Source organism: Osmerus eperlanus, chromosome 21 (assembly GCF_963692335.1).
Source record: "Osmerus eperlanus chromosome 21, fOsmEpe2.1, whole genome shotgun sequence".
In the NCBI taxonomy this organism is placed as follows: domain Eukaryota; kingdom Metazoa; phylum Chordata; class Actinopteri; order Osmeriformes; family Osmeridae; genus Osmerus; species Osmerus eperlanus.
Window position 1 is genome coordinate 12,682,490 of NC_085038.1, and position 17,486 is coordinate 12,699,975.

Sequence of the window (17,486 nt, forward strand, 5' to 3'; positions counted from 1 at the left end):
TGCATGAGAAAGAGGAACATTGGACTTACACGGTCAATATTCAACCCATTTCCTTAGAACTAGGTTGAGAATATTCAATAAACAAGGAACTGATATGCATAGAAGAGGACCCCCAACCCCCCGCAGCTACCTGCGTTTAAAAAAAATATATGACACACACACACACATCAACGACAGACAACACACTAGTCTCTTTAACCTTCATCTCACTTCCTCTTCACCTGCTTCACATATACTAGACCAACAATCCAACAAGCTGTCGTACCACAGCTTGGCTTACTTGGTCAGGCCATTTTCCTAGGTGCTAGCCTGACTGCTAGGACAGATGACAAAGCCACCCATGAATACAGATCATGCTACTTCCTTTGCCCCTTTGCGCAGGATAGGTTTCTTAGCCACCCTGACAGAACACACTACTTCCTTAGCCTCTCTCTCAACTAGCCTGGCTGATGGGATAGGTAGCCTAGCCACCCATGCTAACATAACTTTCTCTCCAGTGCAATATTTTTACTCCCCACAACATTACACTCTCTCCCACAACAGTATCTATAATCTTCATCAATAAAACCAATCCAGTCTCTCACCCAGACTACAACTAAACTCCTCAAAGAAAGTTCGGAGACGTTATTTCGGTCGATTATTCCTCCCCTTCAATAAAGATAATTTAAAGATAATCGTTGGAAAGGCTGATTAGTCACCTTTACAATGAGGTACAACTTGTAAGGATCATGCATACGTGGAATGAGCAACACAGCTCACCGTGTGGGTAGCGGACCTTTTTTTTTGTTGCCAAAATCCCCTGCAATATTCTTCTGTTGGTATTCACTCTCGTTTTGAGCTTCAAGTAGGATCAGCTTGGGCGTTCTGTACATGCCAGAGTGACCAATCCAAACATGTTGGCTGACTTGCACAAATCCTGGTTGAGGAATGGGATGCCATCCCACAGCGGTGTGTGACAGGCTGGTGATCAGCATGAGGAGGTGCCAAGCTGTTGTGGCTGCGTATGGATCTTCCACACGCTACTGAGGTCCCTGACAGTGTAAAATGAATTAAGTGTAAAAATGGCCAATATGTGTTGTTTTTTCCTTATTACTGTGGGAGAGTGCAATCATCCAATCCACCAAGCAACTCAAAACGAGACTGAATACCAACAGAAGAATATTGCAAATGGGGCCGCTACCCACACGGTTAGCTGTGTTGCTATTTCCACTAATGCACGATCCTTAAGTTGTACCTCATTGTAAAGGTGACTAATCAGGCTTTCCAACGATATAAAATACAATACCAATTGGTATTATTGAAGGGGAGGAATAATCGACCAAAATAACGTTTCCGAACGTTTTTTGAGGAGTTTATTTGTCTAATCCCCAACAGTAAAATACTACAGTTTAACTCTCCTACAAGATTATCTCTAACCTGAATCTGTGGTCCTACCCTTTTAACAAGCTTGACCTTCAAATCAGTTTAAAAAAAAGTTGTTGACAAAACTAGTTATCTCCCAATGCACAGACAAAAACATCCTTTTAGCAGTCCCTGAGATCACCTCACACTTACTTAAGGCATTCTCATTGTAACCAAGAGTGGCAGGATGGACATGATTTTAAAAAGCACACAAAGACAAAAACACAGAAATAGAAACTCATCCATGAAGGCACATTCTGGAAGAATCCATACATCACTTCAGATGAATGACTCCACATCATGGGGGGGAAAGTCAGTCCACAAAAAGGACCCATAATAATATCAATAGTAATGATAGTCCTAGTTAAAAGTGAGGGGTAGTTTAAACAGGAGGAGGGGTCAGAGGAATGTAGGAATAGTCACAAGAAACTACATTTATGTCCTGTTTATTTGGGTTCAACTGAACCTCTACGATAAGAGAAGTGATCTCTATCTGTCAAGTGTCCCTGGCCTTGCTGCGCCATGTCATACAGACAGCAACAGCACTCGGGGACTGTGCCCTTTTCACCACGCAAGGGACACCATCCTAGTGCATCTTTGAAAAAGTAGTAGGTACAAAAAAGCAAGAGGAGAGTTGCATAGTTAATGGGCTGGAATACAAGGGAGTGACAGGGGTTTAAAGGGGTTTGTAGTTTTCCCATCACAAGAAAGGGATGTGTAGGGATTGTAGTTTCCTTCACCAGATAGGGATATGTAGGGTTTGTAGTTTTTCCCCAACCAAAGATAGGGGTGTGTGTCTCTCTTTCTTAGTTGCTCCAAGACTTGCGGTTCTCCCCCCTCTTCCCGGCCCCCATGGACTCCCTCCGCAAAACCGGCTGACCCGGGGCCGGGGCATAAAACTCCCCGCTGTGCCTGTTCTCAGGGTTCTGTTTGGATCGCTCCCGCCGAAACACCCGGTCTGGGCGAACCAGCAGTCCAAAGCCAGGTTTACAGTGGAAGTACTGATGCCCGCTTACAGATCCGTCGTTCTTACCTGGAGAGGAGGGGAAAAAGATAAGAGGGAGGGACAGATACATGGAGAAGATATCGCCAGATAAGTGAGAGGCACAGAAGCCTTCTGAAAGAGTTACTGAAATTCACCACACACACACACGGATGTTCTCCCGTTATAGATACAGACACAAAGAGGATACACCCAAGAAATCTTTCTTTCCATCTCTCTCTCATACATGCAAACACACCTGAAGGCAAATCCAGTTCCACTCCGACCCACACTCCGTGAGCGAACTCTGTATTTCCCAGATAACGAACAGTACCGCCCTTATTTGCTCCCACGGTAACGCAGGCTCCCTCTGTTAGCCAATCAGGTAGTGTGTAATCCCGACCTCCGTCCTCATCATCCAAGATGATCTCCAGGCGCTCAAGGCTGTCTCTTCCTCCAAATACCCCCTCACCCACAGGGGCAGGCTGAAAGGAGTTCACCAGCCTTTGTCCTAAACTGCTGCTGTGGTTGGAGGGATTCTGGGATGCTGGAGAACCAGTGGCGGCCATTTTGGCTTCGTACTGAGAAGAGGCCAGAAGACCGTTCCGGTCAGCTCGCTGCTGGGGGTTTCTGGGTAATGTAGCCTCTAGCGTGGCGGGGGAGGGGTCAAGGGGGGCCGAGTCACTAACAACAGCAGAGGCGTCAGACAAGGTCGCCGTGGAAACACTAGTGGAGAAGTAGCCGCTGGAGGATTGACTGAGGGGGCTGAGGGGTGTGTCATGCGGTTCATGCATGGATGGAACAGGAGGAAGAAAAGGAGGGGCTTCGGAGGAATCCCACTGTCTGTCATTGGTCAGGGCCGGGATCAGGTTCCTCCCTACCATAGCAACCTACAGGGGAACCATGGCAACGGCAACAATCACACAGGGGAGAAGAGACACTGACAGGGCATCATGCCCTGTAATCACATGTTTCATCTACTCCTAAATCCTTCATATTACAGTGGTGCAGAGGGTGTTATACTTAAGGTAGCGATACTGAATGGTATGCAGGATATTCTAAATCAGGGCTGTCCAGTCCTGCTCCTAGAGAGCTATGATCCTTGTTTCTGCTCCAACCGCAACATAGTGTACATGATTTTAGTAATTAGCTGGTTGGCCAGCTAAATCAGTTTAGTTAAGTGAAATAGCAGCCAAAATATTCAGGCAAGGTAGCTCTGGGATCAAGGTAGGAGGGCTCTGTTGAAGGGTACAGTATTTTATCAGCATATGTCTGTGTGTGTGTGTGTGTGTAGCAGAGAGGGAGAAACAGGAGGTGGAGGAAGTTGGGGGAGAAGTCAGGGAGGTTCTTACCGGTTCCGTCCTGATCCGGCTGTCCTCCAGTCCAGAACTCTGCATGATGATGCGTGGCGTGTGCTGCAACACAAGGAGACAAGGACAGGACGGTAAGGTCTGCAGCTGTGCCCCAACCTCCCACAATCTTCCTCTGTGTCTCTCTCTCCCTCCCCCTCTCCCATCTGATCTCCATGTCTCTCCCTTTCCCCTTCGACTTCATGCGTCTGCAGCTGTGCCCCCAGCCCCACCTCTGTCTCACTGCTATAATCAGCCTGTTGGCAGGTGGCAATCTTCTCAGCTCCCCCCCAGCGCCTCACCCAACAGATGGCTACATGAAGGTTAATTTTATAGCAAACAAAAACACCCAGGTGGAAGGTAATGTGAGCATTCAATGATATAGTCAGAGATAGTCAGATATAGGAGTCAGATGGCTGAGCGGTTAGGGAGTTGGGCTATTAATCAGAAGGTTGTTGGTTCGATTCCCGGCCGTGCCAAATGACGCGTCCTTGGGCAAGGCACTTCGTGATTTTGTTTGGTTTGGCACCCTCAGAAAAACATTTAGCACTTGGTGTATTTTTGGTGGAGCGCTCAGACGCACCTCGGCTGAGAGTCCCGTATCTCAAATGTCTGAATGTTTTGTAATGTTCGCCTGTGCGCTTTGGCAGTACGTAGATGAGCTTTGAAATGGCAACATCTGCAGTATTTGCCACCAAAATGCGTAGAAGTATGGAGGGAGGAGTCGGGGGCTCAAGGTTGGTTTCCATGGTTACCTGCTGAGAGTGGGGTGAGGGGCGGAGCTCCTTCTTATCCTCCCGGGCAGGGAACAGAGACTTGAGCAACTTAGGCATCTGGGGGACCAGGGCTCTGACTGAAAGATAAGAGGCAGCAAGCCCTGAACGACCTGAGGAGGGGGACCGGTGAGGAGAGGTGGAGGAAAAGCAGGGAAAGAGGAGGAGGAGGAAAGGACAAGGGAGCAAAGAAGGGCAAAAGGAAAGGAAGAAATGGAAGGAGGAGAGAAGCAGAGGAGATGACGAGAGGAGGTAAGGGGAAATAAGAGAGGATACGAGAAGAAAAGACCAGTCAAAGAGGGGGAATAGGAGGTGGTACAGGACAGGAAGAGAAGATGAGAGTAAAAAAGGGAGGAAGGGAAGATGGAAGGGTAGGAGATGGACAAAGAGAGGGACGCGAGGGAAAGGTGGAGGAAAAGATTAAGAGGGGAAGTTGAGAGCAAGAAATGCCAAATAAAAGAGACACACTGAAGCCAAGACGCAATCTGACCAGACCAGAGAGACAAAGACATTAAAATGACTGACACTTCGTGATCACACATATTATAATGCCTGGATTATAAAGAACAGACTGAGCACAAATTAATCAGAATGATTAATTCTCATTGATTAAACTGAAACAAAGATGCCCTGCAATGACCACTGAAACATTAGATGAGACAGACAGATAATGTACTGTAGTAGACACCGAGTAGTAATACAGACAGACAAGCAATTCTGTCATGGAAAACATTGTTGAACGGCAGAGGATGTTGAAGAGGATGATGAATAGGAAGGGGGGTGAAGAACAGGATGATGAAAAAGAGGAAGGGGGAGAGAATGATAGGGTAGGTTGATAAAGAAGAGCATGACGGCTTTGAGGGTGATTATGAAGAGAGGATGAACCCAGTCAGAGCCAGGTTAGACAGAGCTAGCTCAGAGGGGAAGAGAGGAGAGGAGGAGCAGAGGGAAGAGAGCGGGGGGGAGTTACCTTGCTCCGGATCCTGGTTCTGAGAGGGGGTTGCAGGAGAGGGGGTGGGGGTCGGGGAGGAGGAGGGAGACGGCCGAGGTAAAGTTCGGCTGAACTGGGAGGGCATGAAGATATCCTGTTGACTCTCCCAGCGACTCTGAGTAGAGAGTACATACGCACAAAATGTAATATTCTGGAAAACGCCTAGAGAGAATAATAAGAAGGCAGTACGGTCTTCTTTTTGAGTGGCTGCAGAGTGGAGATTTACTGGGTTACAAACCGCAGTCTAAACAAAAGAGCTGGTACCTTGTTGTCATCCAGTATACAGTTAGAAGACAGGTCTTGTCTGCTGCCTGAGAGCTATAGCAGAAAGATGGATGGAGAGAGGGGGGGGTGGAGAAAGAGGGATACAGGAGAGAAAGTGCGAGAACGAGAAATCAGATGGTTTTGATGGATGTTTATCGTCTATGGAACTTTATTATGCTTAAAGATTTGTTACCCCAACTACTAAGGTGGAGAAAGTAGCCAGACAAGCAGGTAAAAATACAGGTAAAGGGTTCAGACAGACAGGTAGAACGGTTCAGACAGACAGCTAGGTAGATAGACAGGTAGAAGGATTCAGACAGGTATGTCGAGAGTAGGGGTGTAACGATACAAAAAAATCACGGTTCGATATATACCTCGGTTTAGAGGTCACGGTTTGGTTAATTTTTTGTACAGTATGGGATTGGGAACAAAATGCAAAACATAAATTTGCTTGTTTATTTGTGTGTTTATTATTTGTAAACCAACAATTTATTGTAACATTATACAAAATATGAAAAAAAAATAAATAAATAGAATACTATTGCAAAGTGCTGCCTGGTAATAAGTTAAATAAAATATTCTCAAGTGAGGACGAGTGTGTGCTCAATCACCTTTAACATGTGTTTAAAATCAGCGTTTTCAACAACTGAATACGGTCTTAGATCCGCTGCTATAAAAACTCAGATGGCAGTAGTAGTTATAGTTTTGGCCCGATCTGAATTGATAGGGAGAGGCTGCTTGAATGCCGAAGTCAGCTGCGTTTGCACTAAGGTGGTTTTTTGTTTCTTGTAGCAGTGATATTCACATCGGGTGGTGCCGTTTCAGGTGAGTTAGCATGTTTATCGTGTTGCCGGAAACATACCCTATCTCAGCTGAACAGTGTCGGCACACTGCCCTTGTTTTATCCACTAGTCTTTCTTGCAATATTTGACCAGGAAGCCCAAGTGTTCCCAAGCAGGAGACTTTAGCGACAGGGGAGGGTCGTGAAGCTCCGGTTTATCGCTAGCGTTAGCCATGACCCACACGGGCTGCAAATGTAGTTGCTGGCGGAAAACAAACTCGCGCAACTTCCGTTCCGGGAACTCACCTGTACACAGCCCTGTACTTAACGTCCTGTACCGAAACGGTTCAATACAAATACATGTATCGTTACACCCCTAGTAGAGAGGGGTTCAGACAGACAAACAGGTAGGTAGATAGACAGGTAAAGGGGTTCAGACATATAGACAGGTTTGTAGGTAGATAGACAGCAAGAGGAGGTTTACCCGGTGGACACTGGGAGAGCTGAGACTGCGTCTGTTCCCCTTCCCTTTGCCTGCCAGGTGTTCCTTTACCGCCACCTCCTGTACACACATACCTCAAAATGAGTCATATCCTCTGTATACATACTGTAGAGCGATAGGACCATTAGGTCTGAGCTGTATGACCTTTGACCCCTGACCTGTCGAAGCCGGTCCAGGGTCAAGATGTTCTCTACAGCCAGCACGCTGCGGAGGTACTTCTCGATGGCTGCCTCGCTGTCAGCTGACTTGGGGTTGTCTGAACTGGCGGCGAGACGAGCCAGCATCTCCCTGTCCTCCGAACCCTGGGCATCCTGGGATGAGAGACAGGCAGGCTGATACTAACATCTTAGGATGATAGAGAGTGTTGGCGTCATGGAGATGGGGAGGTGAAGGTGCATGCTGGGAGATGTAGTCCTTACCCCAGGGATGTTGGATACCACCTCGAAGGTGACCCCACAGCCAGGGATGGTGCTGCGCGTTGTCATCCTCTTCAGAAAGTTCTGAGCAAAGCCCTGAGACACAACGCACATTTCAGCATGGAAGGGGGCATGTGTGGGTGAGTATCCAAATGCGTATGTGTGTGAGCATGTGAGTACATAAATAAGTTTGTGTGTACATATGCATTATGCCAGCGAGTGTGTCTCAAGATTCACTGATACGGACCGGTCTCCGACTCAAATGTTTAAATTAATTAGATTCAAAAGGCCAAAGCGATCCATGCATGTGTGACTACACCGATGCAAATGCAACAAACACACAAAACATTTTGAATTGTAGCAACTATCTAGCAAACTGCCTGACTGTGATATGTGAGCTTTGGGTTTTGCATTAAATTTGTGATCTACAAATCAGCTTAGCTTTCAAATACATACTGTGCTTGAAAAAACACATGCTTAGGGCTGGTGTGAGTATGTAAGTCAGTGTCCATATAACGTGTATGAGTGTGTATATAAATGTGTGTGCGTGTACATATAAATGCATGTGTGTATATACACTCACTGGCCACTTTATGAGGTACACCTCACCAGTACTGGGTTGGACCCCCTTTTGCCTTCAGAACTGCCTTAATTCTTTGTGGCATATTTTCAACACGGTATTGGAAACATTCCTCAGAGATTTTGGTCCATATTGACATGAGAGCATCACGCAGTTGCTGCAGATTTGTCGGCTGCACATCCATGATGCGAATCTCCCGTTCCACCACATCCCAAAGGTGCTTTATTGGATTGAGATCTGGTGACTGTGGAGGCCATTGGAGTACAGTGAACTCATTGTCATTTTTAAGAAACCAGTTTGAGATTATTTGAGCTTTGAGACATGGTGCATTATCCTGCTGGAAGTAGCCGTCAGAAGATGGGTACACTGTGGTCATAAAGGGATGGACATGGTCAGCAACAATACTCAGGTAGGCTGCTCAATTGGTATTAAGGGCCCCCAAATTGTGCCAAGAAAATATTCCCCACACCACTACACCACCAGCCTGAACCGTTGATACAAGGCAGGATGGATCCATGCTTTCATGTTGTTTACGCCAAATTCTGACCCTACCATCTGAATGTTGTAGCTGAAATCGAGACTCATCAGACCAGGCAACGTTTTTCATATCATATCAGTCTGCCCATTCTCCTCTGACATCAACAAGGCATTTTCTTCCACACAACTGCCGCTCACTGGATATTTTCTCTTTTTCTGACCCTTCTCTGTGACCCCTAGAGATGGTTGTGCGTGAAAATCCCAGTAGATCAGCAGTTTCTGTAATACTCAGACCAGCCTGTCTGGCACCAACAACCATGCCACTTTCAAGTCACTTAAATCCCCTTCCCCATTATGATGCTCGGTTTGAACCTCAGCAAGTTGTCTTGACCACGTCAAGCCTAAATGCATCGAGTTGCTGCCATGTGATTGGCTGATCAGCAATTTGTGTTAACAAGCAATTGAACAGGCGTCCCTACTAAAGTGGCCGGTGAGTGTAAGTGTGTGTGTGTGTGTACAGGTGGGAGTCTGACCTGGCGTCCAGGGTTGAGGTTGACGCAGATGCGTTTCCTGAGGACCAGCTGCATGTCAGCAGGGTGGCTGAGCTGTACCACGGCTCGTACCGTCAAGTACACGCGCTGCTCAGGCCACACCCCACCTCTGCTCAGCTGGGGAGACTCATGAACCGTAGAGTCCCAGGACGCTTCTGCCTTCACCTGGACACACACAAACAGAGACAGATATAAACAAATAGGCAGAACAGTTAGTTTGTGTGCACCATGGAAGTCCTGCACAGAAACAATTGCACGCTCGCACACGCTCGTGTTACCTCTCCGTCGTAGTGTTTGACGATCTGCAGGTCAAAGAAGTCATCCTCGTCCTCGCCGCTCAGCGTGGCGTCCCAGCCTCCTGCCTCAGGCGCCTCCAGTGCCTCTTGGGAGCTGAAGTCATCCGCTGGAGTGGAGGAGAAAGAGATGGAGAGAGAAAGGGGTAGAGAGAGGGAGGGAGTGTCAGAGAAAAGAAAACGAAGTAGACAAAAACGTGGCAAAAGGGGGATAGCAAAAGAGCGAGAGCGAGAGAGCGAGAGAGAGAGGAAACTGGTATGAATTCAGTGGTCTGTTCAGCTGTTCTTCACGACAATCCAAAGAAATTAAGAAAAGGTGGATGTGTAGATGTGCATCAGAGAGAAAGTACCATTGAGATCCAGAAACAGCACCGGGGTGTGGGTCTCCATCCCTGGCAAAGGAACCCTGAGGAAACATCCAGAACATGTCGGTGTTATCACAGGGTATGCATGTCAGTGTGTCTTCCTGGTCCGTCAGTGTGTGCCTATGCGCGTGAAAGTCTGTGTGAATGTTTGCATGCACGTGAGTGTATGTATGTCTTGGACTGTGTGTGTGCGCGCGCGCATCTCACCACTCAGCGGGGGCTCCAGGTATGCCACTACCAGCAGAGGGCACCATGACAGCGTTCCTCTCCTCCGTCAGGGTCAGACGCCACTCCAGCAGCTGGGCCTCTCGCTCCATGTCATCTTCGGTCTTCTCTGGAGGAGGGCAGTACAGGAGGAAGAAGGAGGTGAGAGGGATATTGAGACGTGTTTAACTAGTATCAGGTCCATTCAAATGAGCAGTGTGTGTGAAAACCGGCTTTGCCGACTCGATCCGGCAGTGTATGTTTGTCTGATAATTGTCTCGCTTGTGTTGATAGCTACCTAGCTAATGAGGCTGTGACAAAATAGCAAGCAAATAATTTATCGCATCAGAGTGTGCTCTGTGAGGCGGAGTGGAATGGTAGCATGTAATTGATAGAAGCTTACTTTTAGCCTCACCAATACAGTAAAGGGGGGAAATGGTAAGCAGAAAGATACATTCAGAGTGAAGGTGAAAAAAATACGTAATCAATTTTCCACTGTTCAATTTAGCTACAAATACTGATAACTAAGGCAAAGGGAACTTAATTTAACACTATAGACTGCACAAAGCTTTTCACACGCCAGCGAGTCAAATCTTTTGCGTAATTCAGGATTAATGAATCATTTTCATGAGTAGTTAAATGATTTAGTACACGCTTGGATGGTTCAGGAACCATTTAAAATATAGCTGCAAGCAGCAATGGTGGATTCCAATTAGAATTTCCAATTGGTGAAAATTCCAAACAATTGACATGGTAGAGACATGTACCTCACACGTATACAACATTTCAAGGCAAATGGATCAATGGCAGATTATAGGTAAATCTTTCACAAATTGTCACTGGGGAGAAAAATCTATCAAGCAGACATGGGTTCTTGAGACCCCCCCCCCCCATGCATACCAACCTTCAGACATTTTGGCCTGATAGGATTAAAATGCCATCATTTTGAAAGTGACAACTTTGAGGCGTGGTTGTCGTCCCACCTATGCTCTGATCAGACCCATGCTTTCTGATAAGTGTCAATCTAGTCTCTTGTTTTTCTGTAACGGTACTCTTAACGGTTCTTTCGTTGTTGTTATTTATTGAAAAAATGAATAAAATAATAATAGCAAATTGTTGAACAGATGTTAAGTAAATGTGTACATCGCACTGATAATACACAAATATTTCACTCTTAATAAAAATAAATGATGACAGTATTTCTACTGAGCTGTATTAAAAGTTTTACTTAAATTGTTTTGTTATTCTTCCTACCACTGCCAATACCAACATAGTTAGAATATAAAGCAAGACAGAGTTTGCCCGCAGCCCCCAAATCAAATCCTCCACTGAAAGCATCATCTGGAGTTCAGATGATGCTTGGACCATTTCAGATTAAATTTAATAACGCACCCCTTGCTAAACAATAGGCTGGCTAATAGTTACTTTTAACCAGTAACCCATGTTAATTTAGTTGACTCTGTGTATGGGTTATAGGCTGCTAGGGTACTGGACATAGATGGGGCAACGAGAGATGAACAACAGTACCAGCTGGCGATCGAAAATTGAACTTTTTTGCCTGTATAAAGTGTAACCACACTTTCAAACATTTAGTTCTTTCTGTCATCATCATCATCTATGTGTCTCTCTGTGTGTGTGCTTCTGCTGCAGGCTCTGAGAGAGATGTCTCTTCTGGATTGGGATGTATTTATGTTATTCTACATTAGAAACAGAGTTGGCCATATAAATTGTGCGAGGAACGTTTATGTAGTAATAAAGATGAAACGTATTCTTAATTTCTCCAGTACATGGAACAGAACCGGTAACGGAGCCTATTGGTACTACGGTCTTTAATAATTTAGCCCCAGGGCCTGTTTAATACCTGGTTTTGGTTCCCATCCCTACTGTTCACATGAAACAAAGAGTCTGGTGGAGTCTCTTTTCATACTGTCAACATCTTAAGTTTGAAGATGAGGCTTTGGATAATGTACAATGGTAGAACAGGGAGTTCTCACAAATTAAAGCAATGTTCACCAGACAAAACTTTCATTATAAAAATGTAAAAAAAAAAATATATATCAATACCATGGCTTCCCCCCACCATACAGCAATCTTAACATTTCTACAACATAACCAATTACTTTTCCTGTCAACTTCCCGTTCATGGTTTTTCATTTAACTGTGTTTTAGGATGGTGCAATCTGATGATGTAAGACCTTACTGATTTTATTGGTTCCTGTGTGGAATTTCTGGACAATCTTCCTGTTTATGTGTGTGTGTGTACCTGCTTTGCTGACCAGACTCTGCAGGTGTTGGTCTAGGTATTCTTGTCTCTTAGTGAGGGCTGTCAGCCACTGGCGACGCAGGCGCTCCAAATCACGCTCCTATTGGATGCAAATCACCAACAAATCATACAAGAGGAAACTGTCATGCCCTTCTTACAATAAACATGTATTACTTACTTTTAGGTTAGGGTTAGGTTAGACACCATAGCTATTTAACAATATATGAAAATAATATTAAACTTATGCTATATAACATAATATATTGTTCTTAAGAATATTGTATAACATACACTCATTCAAATTTTTTATATATACAGTATATAAATAGTGTTGTATGAACCTGGTAGCTGTCCATCTCATCTCCCTCAATGTGGATGGGCTCGTTGGCCCTGGGGGGCTTGGCCTGTCTGATCTCCACACAGCCCACAGACACAGCCAGCAGTACCTCTGCTATCAGGGGCATGGTGCCCGAATCCTGCACTGACCTCACCTCCACCTGGATACGACGGGACTGGCCCTGGACAAACACACACACGTTATAACCACAGAAACAAGGCCCTGGTCCACACTTGAGTATCACCTCTATGCACATCCATGCTTTCCTGTCCCAAATGTGCATACCTGTCGTAGCTGGATGATGCCCCCTGTGCGTACGTCCCTGGCAGGAAGCACCTCGACAGGCATGAAGTCTCCGTTCTCGTTGATCTCCAAGATCTGAACCCACATCTCCAGCCTCCGTGTTACCTCTCCCCACCTGCAAGGGAAAGTAATAATACTTAAGACTATTTATATAGCACATTTCATACAAGAATTGCAGCTCAATGTGCTTTACATAAAATCAATAAAAACAATAATACAAGTGATAAAAGTAATTATAAAAAATTAATTTTTTAAAATTAATAATAAAAAAAAAAAATGTAACTCAACAAAATACAAGCCGCAGTCTTTGCGGGAATCAAAACACATTAGCCACAGTCGTTGCGGTATCTCGAATCCGTCTTAAGGCCGAATTATACTACTCCGACTCCGTTACGGACAGACAGACGGACGGAGTTGGGCGGATTCGTTGAATTTATAGTACTCCGAAGGCTGTGGGTGCTGAAAACAATTCACTCCCAGAAGAGTAGGTGGTGCTGCACTGCGATGCTAGCTAGGTTATCAAAAAGTCGGAGCAAATTTACAAATGAGCCGTTTCATCAATAATAAATAAGCACATTTTCAGCAACTACACTGCCCATTTCTCGTCACATTTTAATTCAGATGTTGAGTTACATGTACTGTTTAGCTGAAATAAGAATTGTAAAAACTTAGAGCAATGGCGGTCAAAGGATTCTGTTCGTCTTGTTGGTCACGGCCATAGATATATATAAAGCCTTTATATATATCTATGGTAACGGCAACCCCGCCCCTGACGCAAGCGGTTCTTAATACGGACCAATCACAGCCAAGGGGTATCCGTAAAATGACGGACGGACAGTCAGGAAAATCAGGAGGTGCACGTAGAGCTCTCCGAGGGGCTCGGAGAGGGCGTTCCCTGTGTCCGTGAAAACGGAGTAGTATATTTCGGCCTTTAGACTCGAGCTGCCTTTGCAGTTTCCAAAACATATAACAACCTAGACTAGCCGCAATCTATCTGCGGTCTCACAGCAACACTGATACAGTACGCTGGCCTTTGTCCAACAAAAACTAAGGGACAGTGTGTGTTAGTGCGTGTGTGCATTCTCGTCGCTCAGCATGCAGATGTCTGTGTGTGCGCGGGCATACCTGTCTCTCAGCGTGCGAGTCTTGGCCTGGATGATGCTGAGGTCCCAGAGCGCAGGGTTCCTGCCTGGGTCAGCCTGTCTATGGCCAAACACCTCGATGGCCACCGCCCCCTCGGTCAGGTACTCAATGAAGTCCTCTGTCACAGCCACAGCCAGCTCCTGTAGAGGGGAGGAGGAAGGAAGGAAGAGTCACTATGCTTTTGTGTGTGCGTGGCATGTGTGTGGCGGGTGTGAAACGTGTGTGCATGTGTAACCTTGCAGCTGTCGAAGACCACCATGCAGTGAGGATCCTTGCTGCTGGGGGAGGAGGCAAAGGGATCGACTTCGGGCGCCACGATGATGGGCTCTGATTGGTCCCAGAAGGAGTACTGGCAGAACACAAAGTTGGACAGGTACTGGGGAAGACCTGTGGCCTGGAGGATCTTGATCTGAAAGTGAACGGGGGGTGGAGAGACGGGGAAGAGGCATGGATGGTGAGAGAGAGCGAGATATGGGGCGAGGGAGTCAAGAGATGCAGTGGAACTAGAAGAGAGAGGACTGTGTGTGTGCATTATCTGGTGTGTGTGTGTGTGTGAGGCTCTTACCATGCAGACCAGTTTGCGTTCCTGAGCCTCGCCATCGGGGCTGCTCTCGCTGTCATCCCCCCCAGCCATGCCCTCCTCAAAGCCCCCGCCTACACGTACCACCTCCACATGGAGACGCCCTGCCACCTGACGGCCCAGGGCAAACACACCCGTCATCATCATCATCACCATCATCATCATGTAAGATTTCCTTGAGTGTTTTGAAAGGCATCCCCCAAATAAAACGTATTATTACTATTCATCATCATCATCATCATACCTGGATACTGGGACTAATTTTATGGGCATGCAGAGCTGTGTGACACTGTCGTCACACAGATCAGGGTAGATTGATTATTTACACTGTGCTTTATGCTAGCACTCAAGCTTGGCCTCCATACCTCCCCCTTCTGGTTGATGATGGGTACTGCATACTGAAGCTTGACGTCATAGAAGAGGCATGACAGGAAGACGTTGGCCACGCCTATCAGACTGTGGTTCTCCTGCTCGTCAAAGAAAGGATCGGCCCGCTTGAAGTAGGAACGCATCACCTGGACAGGAGAAAAAGAGAGAGAGGGTCAAGAGATTCGGGAAAACTCGGTTGTTAACACCGCCTCCTAGAAAACTCTCCCCCGTCCGTTTACCACGGCCACCCTCCCACCACTGACTCACAGGGTTGTCATCGTCGTAGTCCTTCCACTCCTGGTAGAGCTCCTTCATGTCCACCAGCCGGTTCTCCATCTTCTCCAGGGCCCAGATCTGCTTGCCCTTGCCCTTCCTCCTCACCTGCACCGCGGGCTCGCTCAGCACCGCGTCACGCTGCAGACATGGAGCGGAAGCGATACACAATGTTTGTGTGCCTCTGCGAGGCTTTGTGTGAGTTTCTATTCACGAAGCACCGACTACATAAGTTGATATGGGTTCTGTGTGTGTGTGTGTGTGTGCTTGTGTACCTTTCGGTTGGCGTTGAGGTTGGCAGCAGGGATCTGCAGGGTGACTCTGTACTCGGTGCGTTTGTCAAGCTCCTCAGCGATGAAGCCGGCCTCCTGGACCAGCAGGTTGGCTCTGACAATCTGCTCCCTCAACTTCCTCAGGCTCCGCGTCAACACCGCCTCCCTGGGGCACGCAAACGCCACTGTCAGCATCATCATCAGAAACACCACAGACAAAATTACAAGCCCACTGCCCCACACACACACCTCTCCTCGCTCCACTGGCGCAGCCTGCTCTGGGCGCTGGGGGAGCTGGACATGCCCCCCATGCTGAGCCTCTCCAGGCTGCGGTACTGCGGCTGCTGCTGGCCTGCTGGGCCCTGGCCTGCCTGACCCTAGAGGTTACACAGCAACATGGTACTGGTGAACATACAGGGAAACAGGTGAACAGGAGACTAGGAAAGGAACAGCAGCAGAGGGACACAGGAGGGACACAGGAGGAACACAGGAGGGACACAGGAGGGACACAGGAGGGACACAGGAGGGACACAGGAGGGACACAGGAGGGACACAGGAGGGACACAGGAGGGACACAGGAAGAACAACAGCAGGGACACAGGAGGGACACAGGAAGAACAACAGGAGGGACACAGCAGGGACACAGGAGGGACACAGCAGGGACACAGGAAGAACAACAGCAGAAGAACATGGTGCCCACCTGTCCCTGTCCCGGATGTAGGCGTCTGCGTAGCTGCTGGAGCTCCTGCTCATACATCAGCCTCTGTCTCTCCAGCGCAGAGCGTTTCTCCTCCTCATGCTGCCTTTCCAGTGACTGCAGCACCGCCTGCATGGGGTCTTAGCACAGGGGGCAGAGAGGATCGTGAGCGACCTCTTTCAGGCGTGGATAATCAATCACAGAGTGCTGCAATATACATTCCCATTCCACCATACCGTTTTCTTTTATTGCTTCGTCGTTCCTCTCCCCTCTCCTTCCCCCTCTTCATATCTCTCTCCTCACACCTCCCCTCCAGTCCTTTATCTCTCTCCTTACAACTTCCTCTCTCTCCTCACACCTCCCTCCCCTCAACCCTTTCCCTCTCTTCTCCTACCTTCTCCCACCCATTTTCCTCTCTTCTCCCACCTCCCCTCACCCCTTTTCCTCTCTTCTCCCACCTCCCCTCACCCCTTTTCCTCTCTTCTCCCACCTTCCCTCACCCCTTTCCCTCTCTCCTCACTCCTCCCCTCAACCATTTCCCTCTCCTCACACCTCGCCTCAACCGTTTCCCTCTCTCCTCCCACCTCCCCTCACCCCTTCCCCTCTCCATCCCTTTCTCCTCACCATTGTTGCCGAGGGCCTTCATCATAACCTCGGTCTGGGCGAACTCGTAGGAGAAGCTGACTTCGCTGGACACCTCGCTGTTGGAGTCTCCATCTGCATCCAGCTGTTCGCTGCTACTGCTGTTCTTCATCAGTCCCCCCTCCCCATCCTCTTCCTCGCCCCCGGCCCTGGACCGACGCTTGGGCAGGTTGATCCTGAACAGGCAATGAAGCCAGCGGGGAGGATGAGCGCAGTCACATTGTCAGTGTCCACTGCTACACTGACAGAGCAGCATGGTACCTATCCCAGATGGTCAGCTCTCTCCCTCGTTCTTCATCTCACTCCCTTCTTGTTCTCCATCTCACTTCATTTCACTCCCTCGTTTACCATCTCACTCGTTCACAAATCTCACTCCCTCGTTCTCCATCTCACTCCCTCGCTCGCTCACCATCTCACTCCCTCATTCACCATCTCACTCCCTCGTTCTCTAGGTCAGTCCCTTGTTCTCCTTCCCATTGCCCTCCCTCTTTCTCATTCCACACATCTCTCCTTCTCCAGCCTCCTACCTGAAGAAGTGGTTGTTCCCCCACAGGATGCGATCTCCATGATGGAGCTGCAGAGGGCTGGTGACAGGGGAGCCGTTGACACAAGTCCTGTCGGAAGAACACATGACAATGTCAACGTCCAGGAACACACAGGAGAAGAAAATCGGGAGTC

At 47.6% G+C, this 17,486-nt stretch overlaps 1 protein-coding gene across 6 annotated transcripts in view; it reads right to left on the reverse strand.

Annotated features, from left to right (window-relative positions):
- Positions 1-144: 144 nt before the first annotated feature.
- Positions 145-17,486, reverse strand: part of kif13ba (kinesin family member 13Ba) — a 50,217-nt gene continuing 32,875 nt past the window's right edge. For 4 of the 6 annotated variants that reach the window (XM_062447480.1, XM_062447482.1, XM_062447481.1 and 1 more), the window contains 26 exons: positions 17,336-17,422; positions 16,791-16,984; positions 16,170-16,306; positions 15,719-15,846; positions 15,473-15,635; positions 15,192-15,338; positions 14,921-15,070; positions 14,541-14,666; positions 14,211-14,384; positions 13,958-14,115; positions 12,815-12,947; positions 12,534-12,710; positions 12,193-12,292; positions 9,933-10,059; positions 9,711-9,766; positions 9,346-9,470; positions 9,050-9,232; positions 7,463-7,555; positions 7,202-7,354; positions 7,026-7,103; positions 5,761-5,814; positions 5,476-5,611; positions 4,488-4,618; positions 3,736-3,798; positions 2,643-3,273; positions 145-2,434 (listed from right to left, as the gene is read on the reverse strand). In XM_062447480.1, coding sequence (XP_062303464.1) covers positions 2,208-2,434; positions 2,643-3,273; positions 3,736-3,798; positions 4,488-4,618; positions 5,476-5,611; positions 5,761-5,814; positions 7,026-7,103; positions 7,202-7,354; positions 7,463-7,555; positions 9,050-9,232; positions 9,346-9,470; positions 9,711-9,766; positions 9,933-10,059; positions 12,193-12,292; positions 12,534-12,710; positions 12,815-12,947; positions 13,958-14,115; positions 14,211-14,384; positions 14,541-14,666; positions 14,921-15,070; positions 15,192-15,338; positions 15,473-15,635; positions 15,719-15,846; positions 16,170-16,306; positions 16,791-16,984; positions 17,336-17,422 — 3,931 coding nt within the window. In that variant the 3' untranslated portion in view covers positions 145-2,207. The other 2 variants (XM_062447483.1, XM_062447484.1) reach the window with 2 other exon arrangements.